At 42.4% G+C, this 14,984-nt stretch overlaps 1 protein-coding gene across 1 annotated transcript; it reads right to left on the reverse strand.

The window, feature by feature from the left end:
• Positions 1 to 4,571: 4,571 nt before the first annotated feature.
• Positions 4,572 to 14,984, reverse strand: LOC309829869 (homeobox protein NANOG-like; the record flags this gene model as incomplete). Its single annotated transcript, XM_082666148.1, has 3 exons — positions 4,572 to 5,243; positions 10,828 to 10,990; positions 14,872 to 14,984. 3 exons carry the CDS (start codon positions 14,982 to 14,984, stop codon positions 4,572 to 4,574), a joined length of 948 nt encoding a protein of 315 aa, XP_082522274.1.

Here is a 14,984-nt window from a genome sequence, read left to right on the forward strand (position 1 = left end):
AATCACCTTCCGTAGAAGCTGTTATTATTTAATCTCTATTTTTAAAGCCATACAACCATAAATTCATGAACAAACTCAATAAATATTTTTGAATGTCTGTTATGTACTAGACACTCTGTGGGCACCAAGAATTGAACAATGAGAAGAAAAAAGATACTGCCTTTATCCTCATGGAGCTTACAGTCCAGAGGAGGAGATAGATATTAAACAAGTAATCACAAAACCAATGTAGGATTACAGCCGTGCTCTCTGATGTCATAAAGAGCACCCTGGTCCCTAAAGAGCATATAATCAGTGGACCTGAGTGGCCTGGACAGTCATATTTTCCTGTGGAGTGATGTGGAAATGAGGACTGGGTGATGAATAGTAGCTCCAGAGAAAAGAGGGTAGCAAAATAACACATACTAAGGCCCTGTGTCGACAGTGAATGGCCTCTCTGAGGGATGGGTGTATCTGGATGTTGAATATCATGAATCCCTCGTTCTTCTTTTTTTTTTTAAAGTGTATTAATGAAGCACCATGACTTTACTGATCACAACTAGAATCATATGGGTCAGGAAGCATTACACAGCAACTACAAACTAATTCACGTGAACCCAAGTCCTAGTGGAAAGCCTATTGGCTGGTTTTTATCATAGTTTTCTCAAATGTCAAGAGTAGAGAATTACTTTAAATACTATTTTCCTATTTCTTATATCTATCTCTTTTTTTCTTCCTGATTTTTTACTGGTAAATAATCTTGCTTTTTCTCCCCTTTTTTTTCCAAGACAAAAACTACCTTTGATGGATCTTCCTGCCAAGAAGGGCTACAAATTATTTTGGATCTATCTAACAAAACTGAAGATTCACCATCTTTTGTCCATTTTTCTCCACTCCATACTCAACACTTGTCCACTCCTAACCCTTCCCCTTCTCCTTTTCCCCAACTGCCCCCTCCCCATTATATGGCAGGAGACTTTCATTAGGGCTTCCTCAACAGGGAGATCTGGGGAATCCACCGGTCCCTCCACCAGCATGCCCTTCCATGGAGAAAATAGAGCAAGGGAGAGTCGGCACTTTCCCTGGTTTAGCTTCTTGCTTATACTGTCACAGCAAATGTTTAAAGGTTTGACTGTTTCTTTCATGCGGGCTTGTCATCTCGGTCAGCTACTCCCACACCTGGAAGCTCAGCTCTCTCCAGCTCAGCTGAGCTCTTGAGAATTAAACAAAACAGACAGGGCTAGAGGATTCTGGGAAGAGGGTGGAGGAGGAAGCACCGGAAATGAGTCTCCCCACCTAGACAACATTTGCACTTGCAGAACCTGTCTTGTGAGACAGCTCCGGTGCCTCTGGAAAAGAAAAAAGTGATGGAGGCCTTGCTTGCACACCAGCCAGGGCACAACCAGCGAAACTTTCCTCTCACTCTGAATTCACGGTGGCATATTTGGGGACATATGCTGGTAACTCTGCTGCTGAGACACTTGCATCTCTGCAGCAGAAAATATAAAGGGCAGCTAGGGAGGGGGCGCGGACAATTAATGTTTTATCCATTTATGCTTGGTTTCACTTAAACTTCTACTCATACCTTTTCCTACACTTGCAACCAGGGGATCTAATTCCATCCCTCAGCCTTTAATGTCCAAAAATACAAGAGCTTGGATACTACAAAGGCAGAGCACTTATTCTTAAAACATTCTGAGATGTTTCGAAGTGGGCAAGTCCTCTAGGGGTAAGCCAACTGGGGAATGCTACCAAGAGAAGGCTCATTTGAGTCTCAAGAGACATGCAATATTTAAGACATACGTATACTGAAAAATGATCATTCTTTATCTGAAATTCAAATTTAATGAGGTACTCTGCTTTTCATTGTTTGTTGTAAATCTGGCAATGCTCCTTCAGCTGGGAACACTCACCCATATATTTGTCATTTTTGTCCCATGCCATGCAACAACCAGATGGAGAATATTCAAGTCAACATGTGTCACCTTCCTACTGGGAATCTGGCTCCAGTGATGATATGAAAGAAGTAAGTTGCATCACCCCACCCTTGAGGAGTTGGTACCCAGAAAACTTGCCCAGCACCTAGTGCAAAGCAGTCACTCCCCAAATCCTTGTAGATGGTTGAGGGAATGAATGATGCTGTGGGACTTTCATGAGATTACTGTGGGGGGGGGGGTGTGTGTAGGAAACAACAGCTACAGATCACAGTGATTTTAGATTGTTTTTAGAGAGCCAGATGATCCTGGTAATAAAGTTTTTCTGGGAAAAAAAAGAAAAGATATTCTGCAGAGAGATAGGAATTCCATTTTGAGGGAAATAAATCTGATTGAACTAAAAAAATCCATACTAGTTTGGTGTGTGTCCCACTGCAATTTAATGGATTGCAAGGTTCAGTTGCTGGCCCATTGTTTATTTGTTTTTTTCCCCCTATTTGGATGAAATTTGCCACTTGTTCATAGGTGGTCCAAATGGAAGGGTTTGGAATTAAGGAGAAAAGTGCTGAGTATTTACCAGGCATGAGACCTGCACCAAATTTTGAGCTGAGAGCCATCAACTGAATTGGATTTCAGGCCCAGTCATGTTGGTACCATACTGCTGTTCACCAGTCTTTCTGAAAATATGTTCAACTCCAGTGAAGTCAGCTATAGCTCATGGAGAAACAAGCACTGTGGACGATGCGGGATGGACAGTGACTCATTAGAGTCTGCCCATGAAAAGCCTGGCAAGCAGGAGCCCATGCACTCCCGCTCCTGCAGGAGATCACTCCAGCAATCCCCGGCAGTCCCGGCAGCGGCACTGTAACCAAGCAGGACCCCATGGGGCCTTCCCAGAACAGGAACCCCTCCCCATGTCCTCCACCTGCCTGTAGAAGAACTTCATTCAGTCAAAGAATAAATTTAATCAGACAAGTAAGAACATGGAGAAAGGGAAACAGTCAAGCAAGACAAAATAATGATAATTTAGCCATTAAACAAAGCCAAGGACCTCTATTTCCTCCTCAAGGGCTCTAGATAATATTCTGAGCCATGTCTTTGAGCTGTTTGGCAGATACTGAAACCCCCGCCAGGTGGAAGAAGTTAACTGTATGCTGCCCACAAGCATGTTGACCCCAGACAGTTTGGAACCAGGATGATGATGTTGAATTCTTATTACCTCACCACCAACCAATCAGAAGCATGTCCACGAGCTGATCACACACCCCACGACCCCTCTTCCTCATCCTTTTTTTTTTTACATATTTATTGGATTGTAATTGCTTTACAATGTTGTGTTAGTTTCTGCTGTACAACAAATTAAATCAGCTATATGTACACATATATCCCCTCCCTCTTGAGCCTCCTTCCCACCCTCGCCTTTCCACCCCTCTAGGTCATCACAAAGCACCAAGCTGATCTCCCTGTGCTATACAGCAGCTTCCCACTAGCTATCTATTTTACACATGGTAGTGTATATATGTTAATGCTACTCTCTCGATTAGTCCCAGCTTCCCCTTCACCCCCTGTGTCCACAAGTCCATTCTCTACGTCTGGGGCTCCATTCCTGCCCTGCCACTAGGTTCATCAGCACCATTTTTCTAGATTCCATATATATGCATTAATATATGGTATTTGTTTTTCTCTTTCTGACTTACTTCACTCTGTATGACAGACTCTAGGTCCATCCACATCACTACAAATGACTCAATTTTGTTCCTTTTCATGGCTGAGAAATATTCCACCGTGCACTGCAATGAAGAGTAATATTCGACCCCACTCTCCGCTTCTAGAGAAAAGCCCGTGTGCAGCAATGAAGACACAACGCAGCCAAAAATAAAAAAAAAAAAATTTAATAAAAATATTCCATTGTATAGATGTAGCACATCTTCTTTATCTATTCATCTGTTGATGGACATTTATGTTGCTTGCATGTCCTGGCTATTGTAAATAGTGCCGCAATGAACATTTGGGGTACATGTATCTTTTTGAATTATGGTTTTCTCAGGGTATATGCCCAATAGTGGGATTGCTGGGTCATATGGTAGTTTTTTTTTTTTTTTTTAAGTGGGTAGTTTTTTTATTTATTTGTACTTATAAATGAACCAGCCAACTGGTGGTATTATGATGTGGACAAATCAAAACATCTTTCTACAAATACTAGAGTGGTGGAAAAAATTAGGGGTTGTAAGGAAAATAAGCAAAAAGGGGTAGAGGAAATCAGTGAAGCATATTGTAGCTTAACCCTTCACCTTAACAACTGAGGTTCTTAACAAGTAAAGCCTCCCCATCCCAGAAAATACGAATAATCCTTCATCACACATCTTTGTACTTTTGCTCCCTATTCTTGAGGTTAGGTTCTAGATCCTAAAGATATCCGAAAAATAGTATTATAACCTAGTTATCTATAGCCGCCAGTCATCTTTTATCATGTTGTCCGTAGAAGCCAATGCTTCTGAAACCTCTTTGATTAGACACTAGTCATACACCCCCAAATTGACACAAAAGGCACAATGAAAAGCAGCTTATCAAGGCAGAGAGAGACGTAATTGTAAAAGAAAAATTCTAGGGAAGTAATACAGTCACGGCTCAAATTGAGATTGAATAATACAGCCATCGTTACAAATCTTCAGGCTGTATGTTCAGAGGGTAATTTGGGAATAAATCCATGATTTGCTGTTGGGAATTGAAATACTTAGCAGTTTGCTGTATTATGTTATAGCTTTCCCCGGCAGTTTCCAAGGTGGCCTCCAGATCACTGACAGGAGAACTTTGCTGGTACTGGATCTGGGGCTGCAGGAACTCCTCAACATAGATGTTGAATTGACTGTTCCAGGTCTGGTTATTCCAGGCTTGGGGGCACCAGGTCTGACTGTTCCAGCTCTGGTTGCTCCAAGTTGGGTTATTCCAGGTCTGGTTACCCCACATGGGCAGGTTTCCGGAAGAGTTCACCAGGCATCCTTGGTGGTAGGAATAGAAGCCCGGGTATTCTGTAGTTGCTGGGCCCTGAGTCACAATGTTGCTATTCCTGGGCCAGTTGTTTTTCTGCCACCTCTTACATTTCATTCTCTGGTTCTGGAACCAGGTCTTAACCTGTTTGTAGCTAAGGTTCAGGATGTTGGAAAGTTCTTGCATTTGCTGGAGGCTGAGGTATTTCTGCCTCTGAAATCTGTCATTGAGCACACACAGCTGCGTCTGAGAGAACACGGTTCTGGTCTTCTGCTTCTTGACCAGGACCTTCTCTTCCTTCTTCTCTGTGCTCTTGTCTGCAGCCGTGGCCCTATGGTAGTTCTATTTTTACTTTTTTAAGGAACTTCCACACTGTTCTCCACAGTGGCTGTTATCAATCTACATTCCCACCAACAGTGCAAGAGGGTTCCCTTTTCTCCATACCCTCTCCAGCATTTATTGTTTGTAGATTTTTTTCATGATGGCCATTCTGACTGGTGTGAGGTGATACCTCATTGTAGTTTTGATTTGCATTTCTCTAATGATTAGTGATGTTGAGCATCCTTTCATATGTTTGTTGGCCATCCATATGTCTTCTTTGGAGAAATGTCTATTTAGGTCTTCTGCCCATTTTTGGATTGGGTTGTTCGGGGTTTTTTTGGATATTGAGCTCCATGAGCTGTTTGTATATTTTGGAGATTAATCCTTTGTCAGTTGCTTCATTTGCAAATATTTTCTCCCATTCTGAGGGTTGTCTTTTCTTCTTGTTTATGGTTTCTTTTGCTGTGCAAAAGCTTTTAAGCTTAATTAGGTCCCATTTATTTATTTTTGTTTTTATTTTCATTACTCTAGGAGGTGGGTCAAAAAGGATCTTGCTGTAATTTATGTCAAAGAGTGTTCTACCTATGTTTTCCTCTAAGAGTTTTATAGTGTCCAGCCTTATATTTGGCCTTTAATCCATTTTGAGTTTATTTCTGTGTATGGTGTTAGGAAATATTCTAATTTTATTCTTTTACATGTAGCTGTCTCACCCTGTCTTTAAAGCCCTTTCCCTGAAAGCCTTTGGGGAGCTCAGGTCTTTTGAGCACTAGCTGCCCTGGACTCCTTGCTTGGCGCCCTGAAATAAACGTTGCCCTTTCCTTCACCACAACACAGTGTCAGTAGATTGGCTTTATTGCACACGTGGGCATGTGGACCCAAATTTTGTTTGCTAAGAGCACCATCACTTCTCCTCCCGACTGCCCCCATCAACATACAAGTAACAATACACAACAATCTCAAAATTTCAGTAGCTTGAAAAAAACACCATTTTATTTCTCACTTACAGATCTGACAGTGTGCTGTGGCTCAGCTGTTCTAGGTTGGGCTCAGTGGGGCCAGGGTGGACCCCAGGCTTCTGGTTTGGCTCTACAGGACTTTTTTTGACGCTTTTTTTTTACTGAGTGTAATGTTTTTGAAATGTATCCATGTTGTTGCATGTATGAGTAATTCTGAATTGATTATTTTAAAAAATATATACACTGTAGCTTTGTCTACTGCATGGGTCTAAAAACAAGGACACCCCTAATAACAATGACTACAAATAATGCCCAGATCTTGATTTCTAAATATTGTTCCTACTAAAAGGAACCAAAACTCTTGGGACAAATGGCTGGTTCCAAGATTGGTCCAGGGAAAATAGAAAGTGAATCTTGACTATTGTATACCAGAACGCAAGGAAGTGCTTAAAGACTGATGGAGACAAGTGAAAAGAACACAATTGCATTTTAAAAGGGTTCTCATTTGCCCAATTAATTTATTGAATTGTTTAAAAAAAAAAAAGAATCCATGAATCTATAAAGAGAATGAGGTAGAGTGAAGAGACAACACTTCTTTACATAACAACTCCTGCTAATAAATGTAAAAGGAATGACAGAATTCAAAAATGACCGTTTTGCTATCTCCAGTGTAATCATGTTTTAGGCAAAGATCATCAATGGATGCTAAAACCATTTTGCAGAACGAGATATCCACATGGTCTTCAAGAATGATTTCACAGGTGAGTATGTGTCCGTTTCTTAGTTCTACTAATTTCAAAGGGGAAAGAGTACCTTTACTATAAAGAGATCTGTCAGGCACCCCCCCCCCCACTTAATCAGGTAATCAAACACAGAATCACCAGTAATGGGACAAACTGACAGTAAGTGCTTCTTGATGCAATAGCATAGGAAGAACACATCACCTACATCGTATTCTTGTCAAAAATATTTAACTTGGGGCTTCCCTGGTGGCGCAGTGGTTGAGAGTCCGCCTGCCGATGCAGGGGACACGGGTTTGTGCCCCGGTCCGGGAAGATCCCACATGCCGCGGAGCGGCTGGGCCCTTGAGCCATGGCCGCTGAGCCTGCGTGTCCGGAGCCTGTGCTCCGCAACGGGAGAGGCCACAACAGTGAGAGGTCCGCATACCGCAAAAAAAAAAAAAAAAAAATTTAACCTGAATCTTAAACGTGAGGAAACAATCAGAAAATCCAAATTGTAGGACATTTTATAAAAGAATTGACTTGAATTTTCCAAAATGTCAATCTCACAAAGATTATTTTTAGGAAAAGATTGAGAGACTGTTCTAGAACAGCAATTCTCAAAGTGTGCTCTGTGGATTCCTGGGGTTCCATGAGACTGGGGAACAGCAGTCTGTTCCTGGGGAACAGACTGTTCTAGAACAGGAATTCTCAAAGTGTGGTCTGTGGATTCCTGGGGAGTCCACAAGATCAAAACTATTTTCATAATAATAATAATAAATAATTTGCCTTTCTCACTGTGTTGAGATTTGCATGGATAGTGCAAAAGTACTGGTGGCTAAAACTTCTGGCACCTTAGCATGAATCAAAGACACGATGCCAAACTACAAGTTGTCATATTCTTCTCCAAGAGGTCCCACAATTTTTTAAAATGTCAGTTTCACTTAACAATGCACTTGAACCCACCAAAATTGTTAATTTTATGAAATTTCAATCCATGAGTAAACATCTTTTTAATATTCTGTGTGGCAAAATAGGAACGACACTTCTAAAACACTTCTGTGAGCCAAAGAGCAATGGTTGTTTCAAGGAAAATCCCTTGTGCACCTGTTCGAACTGCATTTGAACTAGTCACTTTTTTTCATGTAACACAATTTTATATGACAGAACTACTGACAGATACATGGTTTTTCAGGCTTGGGTATTTGGCAGGCAGTTTCTCCAAAATATACGAAGTGAGCCCATCATTTCAAGGAAATCACTGATTGTATTTGTTGCCAATAATAAAATTCCAGCTTTTCAAGCAAAAATCGAGTTTTGGAAAAATTGTATTAATCGTATTTATTTGTATTTATCATCAGTTTTTCCATGCTCAAAGACTTTTTTTGTAAGATTGGTGACATCAGTGTATGTGATTTCTTGATTAGTATCAAAGGAAACAAGGAACTAACATTTGAGTACTCACTACCTACTAGACACTGTGCAAGGTAGCTTACATACTGTGCTATAACAATTTAGATTTTCAACAAGTCTGTGGCAGGTTTCCACCTCAAAAACAACTGGAAAGAACAGTAATAATGGCATGGTGGGGGGAGCTTTGTTATGGTTTGGGAAATGCTTTAGATGCAAAACAGATAAAGGGAAAGCTAATAAGTATAATAAGATGTTAAATTAGAAGTTTCAACTGAGGCACCAAAATACAATGAATGCTAACAGAGTGTCAGACCATCCTAACGTGGTAATTTCAAAGAGCGGAGAGTGTGTTGATGCTGAAAGGACCCTCAACATATTTCTTTGGAGAAAACAATTGATGCCCTGTGACTCTTATTCTTATGGGAAGGGATGGGTACTCTTCCCTCAGCTCAAGCCTAGGGTTAAAAGCTTCAGCAGGACGCCTGGAGAACGTTTATGTGTCCCTGCAGTTATGGGGGCACAAAGGACTGTGCCTGATTCATGACAGGGACAGCAAAAGTGGGCCACAGAACAGAGGGCCACATCAGGAGCAAGCCCATGCCTCAGAATTTATCAGAGCAAGGGATGCATGAGTGTTTCCCATGGACCATGAGGGAGAGGGGTGAGTGGAATCATTTTGACCACTGCTTAAGAGGGTAATGGGAATCCAAACAGTGAAAACCTATGCAGAATAGACTATCAGAAAAACAGGGGCTGAGGGAGAGAATTGTAGAAGAGAAAGGGAATAGACCACCCATGTCAAGAAGGCTGTAATCCGAGTTTTTAACCAAGTAAACCAGGAAGGCACCCACAGGAGTCAGTTTTAGACTTCTTCCGAGGCCCAGGAGTACGAAGCCATCATCTGATGGTACTATTCAAGTAAGAGCTTTCAGCTCCCTTTTCCCTGCTTCTTCTCATGTTCTGGAATGAAATTACCGGGAAAGAGACAGGGACCGACTGCCTCACGCTCCCAGGAGCACAGGCTACAGGCTGTGAGGAGGGGAGGGGGGAGAAGTCATCTTTAAATCAAGATTAAAGTATTGCATAATATACTGAACTCCACATTTTAATTTATGAATCTTCAGGATTCACAAATCCATTCAGGATATGAGCTTCAGGAGGAAATGCTCAATGAAGTCTTCAACATTTCCAAATGACACCAAACTTTGCCAAGTAGTGAAGAGCTGGACTAAAAGATAAGGACAGACCATGGCACAAGTCTGTAGAAAGGCAGTAAGTTATGCCCAAGGGGGAATAAATACTCACTGGTCTGTAATTCCCTCTGGGGTTTTCCCTGTGAACTAGTGTTTCCTGGAGTGCCTACATATGGCCTAATTTTGAGGAATGTTGTAATATCCACAGTCCACTGTTCAGAGGTGGTTTTATCATGTGACACTGATAATGTGGACACAACTCATCCAAAAATACTGGTTCTCGACCAAAGGCTCCATCTAAAGGCTGGCCGACCAGAGGCCTGCCTCGCATGCTCTGCCCAGCAAGTGCTTTCTAAACTAATTTTATCCTCCCTCTTGGGGTGCTTAAAAGGCAGAAATACAGAGAGGGTGGCCTGTGAACAGAGTGAAGATGAAGAAAAGCACAGAGTAAAGAGGTAAATAGAGGCCATGACAATTCCTCAAAAAATTAAACATAGTTTTACCAGATGATCCCGCAACTCTACTTCTAGGAATATACTCAAAAGGATTAAAGTCAGTATCTTGCAGAGATATCTGCACTCCCATATCCATATTCATTGCAGCATGATTCACAACAGCCAAGGTTCACAAATAACCTAACTTTCCAACTACAGATGAATGGATAAAGAAAGTGTGGTATATACATACAATGGACTATTATTCAGCCTTAAAATGGAATGAATTCTGACACATGCTACAACATGGAAGAACCTTGAAAACATCATGCTAAGTGAAATAAGCCAGATACAAAAGGACAAATATTGTATGATCTCCCTTTTATGAGGTGCCTAGAAGAGGCAAATTCATAGAGACGGAGAGGAGACTATGGGTTACCAGGGCTTGGTGGGGAGGTAATGAGAGTGCAGAGTTGGTGTTTTGAGTGTCAGCTGGGGAAGGTGAAGAGGCTCTGGAGATGGGTGGTGGGGATGGCCGCACTACGTTGTGAATGGAGTTAATGCCATTGAACTGTATATTTAAAAAATCGCCAAAATGGTAAGTTTTATGTCATGTGTATTTTACCACAATAAAAACATTTTTAAAAATTGTTCCAAGTTTCTCTCTAACAATTTCTGCCTCACTAGAGTCTTTCATTTGACAAGTCAGGCAACGTGGGTAATTTCTCTTTTTTTGTAAGTAAAAGAAGAGATGCGATCTCCTTTTATTGATGCCTACTGTGGACAAGGTGGTGCTTTTACCTCCAGACCCTGCCTTCCTTGGTATTTTCAGATAGAAGTCAACAAATGAACACCAATAACAGCGAGGACTCTATAAAAGGGCCCCGAACTTGCAGATGAAACATCGCAGGCTTAGTGAAACAAAACAGGGGCTCCATCGAGTCCTCGCGGATTGGCGGCCCCGGAGCACAGCCGGTGGATCCCGGGCAGCAGCAGGGAGTAACCGGTGGATCGAGACAGCGCAGACGCACACGTGGGGGCACCACGGGGGCCCTAGGGGAGGAGGGGACGACAGGAGGTCAGCAGTTGGCTGGATCCAGATCCTGACGGGGTCTTATGGCCTCAGGGGTGGGCACGAGGCACCCCTGAAGACTCCAAGAAGGGACAGCACAGATGCCTGCAGGTGGGGAAGGGGAGTGGGCGGAGCGTCAGGCTCCAGGTTGGGGAAAAGCAGAAGGAGAAGGAAGGATGGAGATGCTGTCTATTGGGAGCTCTGGTCTGAAATGAGCTTCTGTTGGGATAAAGAATTTCAGACTAATTTCTAAGCATAAGGAAAGTCTCGTGTACACTCCAACTTCTGCCTGGGGAGGGATACCAAGCGGGAATTTTTATGTTAAGACTGTGATTATGGAAAAATTCCTTAAGACAGACAATCATGTCAACGTATTTTTCCAGTTTGTATTTTAAATTGTACAAGTGTTCTCAGAGGCCTTGTGACAGACACAACTTTTATAAATATAAAAAGTCAGTCTGCCCCAACTGCCACTGTGCTAAAGATTCCCACCCCCTTCCAGGTTTAACCCGTCAGATTTGTTAAAGACCATTGCGTTTTGAAATATTAAACACGCAGCTAATCAAAGGGAAATAAGAGTTTACTCCAATAACACTGCAAAGGAGGATTTCCCCCAACTCTTCTTTCTTCAGCATTAAAGCCCTCTCCTTGATATCAGTGTTGGCAGAGATGTTCACATCACCAAGGCTGTGGAGGAAAACACAGCGCACAGGCAGGCGCAAGCAGGCACGGTGCACAGTAATGAAGGGAGTGCGGGGTCTCCAGAGAGGCCCAGATTCAAGGCCCAATCTTTTCCCTTCTAAGAGGCATGCCCTTGGCCAAGTTACTTAACCTGTGTCCCAAGCAGCAGCTGAGTGTGGCAGGTGGACTTTCCTAGGCTCAGATCCCCCTGTGTCACCTCCTTGCTGGGACTCCTGGCAGTGCGACAGTGATGGCACTGGTGATGGTTATAATGCCATCACCTCGTGGCATTATTATGAGGTTATAAATGAGTTAGCTTATGTGAAATACTTGAGAGTACCTGTCATGTAGAGAACAGTATATAAATGCTTGCTATTTTATTATCAGTTTTTTTTGAAAAAGCATATACTCTCTCACAGGGCACTTGTGACAATTAGCTGAGATGGGGAGTAGGGCGATATAAGTGGATTCAAATCCTAAAATCCTAGCTCTACCACTTATCAGCTGTATGTCCTAAGACAATTTCCTCTATCTTCCTGTACTTCAATTTTGAGATTGAAAGAGACAATTCACTTACAGAACTTAGCATAAGACCTTGCACATAGTGAGTGGACCGACAGTAGGTGTGGGCTGCTGTCATGTCATATCCACAACAAGTGTTACTTTCTCCTGTCTTGATCATTCTTATTACAAGATTTTTTCTCCTGAGAGGAAAAGATCCTCTGGTCTGTTAAAGTGAACAGGGTAGTCTACAGATGAGGGTTCTTATGGGCTGTACTGTGTCCCCCCAAATTCATGTGTTGAAGTCCTAACACCTACTACCTCAAATTGTAACCATATTTTGAGATAAATACTTTAAAGAGGTAATTCAGTTAAAATGAGGCCATTAGGGTGGGCCCTAATTCAATATGACTGGTGTCCTTATAGAAAGAATAGATTTGGACACAGAGAGACACCAGACACTTGTATATACAGTGGAAAGATCATGTGAGGACACAGCAAGAAGGCAGCCATCTGCAAGCCAAGGAGAGCGGCCTCAGAAGAAAACCTGCTAACACCTTGATCTTGGACTTCTAGCCTCCAAAACTGAGAAAATTAATTTTTGTTGTTTAAGCCACCCAGTCTGTGGTGTTTTGTTATGGCAGCCCTACTTGATTAATGCGAGGGTTTAAATCTATTCTGCATATTTTTAAGAAAAAGATATTCCATTTTCCAAAGTTCAAAGTGGGTGTCAATTTATTCAGCAAACATTTGTTGACCACCTGGTATGGACAAGGCCCTGTTCTAGTGCTGGAGGTGCCACAGTGAAGCGCTATGTGTCCTCACGGAGCTCACGGTCCAGAGCCACCCTGGACGTGTGGCCTCCAAAGCTGTCACAGCAGGAAAAGAGGAAAAAGGAGGCAAGTCACAGGCCTCACATCAATGCCACTCCCAGTAGATTATCTCATGGTCCCAATCCAATCTCAAGAAAGGCTGGAAAACATCAGATAGTATGTAGAAAAATTGGTGAGTAACTGCCTCAAGTAGATACCTTTATTATATCTCCATTCTGTTAGCAAGGTTAAAGGTATTGCCCAAGGCCACACCAGTAATAAGCAGAGGAGCCAGGGATCTTTTCCAACTGCCTGGTTCTAAAACCCACATCTTGGCCACTGCACTGATTCTGATTATGAAGAGCTTTTTATTGGCATCATCCTGTAGAAAATGGGGGCTACTGAAGAGTTTTAAGGAGAAGAATGGCATAATCAGATTTTCCTTTTAGGTAGATCATATACACTGTGGTTTGGATGTTGAATTTGAGAAAGCACGGCTGGAAGCAAGGAGACCACTTAGGAAGCTATTGCAATTGCTCAGACAAGAGCTGATGAGGGTCTCAAGGGGGGCAATGACAGAAGGAATAGAGTGGAGGGACACAGTGGAGAAGTTTGGGGACAAGGAGAAAATTAGACAGGCTTATTTAATGTGGGGGTGAGAAAGAGGAACTATTAAAGAAAAACACCTTTTTGTTTGAATGGTGGCCTGGAAGGATGGTATCACCAATGAAAGCAAATTACAGAAGGAAGGGCAGGTTTGCTGGAGAAAATGATGATTTCCATTTTGGAAATGCTGAGTTTGAGGAACTTGGAGAAAACAAGTAGCAACATATGTTCAACTGTTTGTGGAACAATTATTCCAAAGCTTGGGGAAGAAGTTGGGATAGGGAGTCACGAATATGCAGGAGATAGTTGAATAAGAAAGGGAGAGTTGGAATCTTGTGGAAAACAATCGTCAGAAGACCAAGTTCACAAGTGATGATAAAATCAAATGCAGTAGAGTCCAGTATAAACAATATCTGTTGGGTTCTGTCATTAAAAGTCATTGATGACCATAGTGGTAAGAGCGTCCATGGAGTGGGAAAGGGTGGGGCTGAAGGCAGATCGCCACACTGCAGAGTGAAAAATGAATGTGAAATGCTACCACTTTTAACCCTCTCAATAAGACAGGCATTATCGTCCCCACTTTACAATGAAACTCTAAGAAGATACCTTGCAATACTGCATTGTGTCTAGAGACTCAGACTCTGGAATGCAGCTATCTCAGGTTGGGTTGCTTGAATTTGATTCTGAGATGGTTATTTGTATGCAGGCTTGTTAGGGAGCATTTTAGAAACCAACTCCTGTAAGGAAATGAGGGAAGCAGGATTCAGCAGAGATGATGAAGTAGCTTCAAAGGACTAGTCTGATCTGCAGAGAGCTCCTGAGTTGGAAGGGACTTCAAGTTGTCCCTAATGTAGACAAAGAAGTTTTGACCAGGCTTTTGGTCACATATTGACCAGACATTGGATGTGCTATCCCCAAGAAAGGATGTAACTTGAGTGAGGCATCTCCCTTTGGTCAAGGACAACTCCCAGAGAGGGACTCAGCTGACAAATATCAGGTGCCAACTCTCCCGGCATCTGGGAAAACGAGTGCCTCCACTGTGACCAGGCACCTGGGTGGCGCACGACAGCATCCATTACACTGCCTGTCAAGGTGCCAATCTCAGTCCAGCCACTTACTAGCTGTGAGACCTCAGGTGGCTTCTTAATCTCTCTGTGCCTCAGTTTCCTCATCTCTAAGGTAGGAATATCAATAAATGTACCTCATAAGGTTGTTATTAGGATTAAATGAGTTAATAAAACTGCTAGAAAAATGCCTGGCACCTGGTGAGCATTTCATAAGATAAGCTACTATCATTAAAGGTAGAAAAACCACTGCAACCCGGGTCTTCTGATTTCCAGTCCTGTGCCGGTTCTTCAGACCATTCAGCCTCCAT

Source organism: Grampus griseus, assembly GCF_964374135.1.
Source record: "Grampus griseus genome assembly, chromosome: 11".
Lineage (NCBI taxonomy): Eukaryota > Metazoa > Chordata > Mammalia > Artiodactyla > Delphinidae > Grampus > Grampus griseus.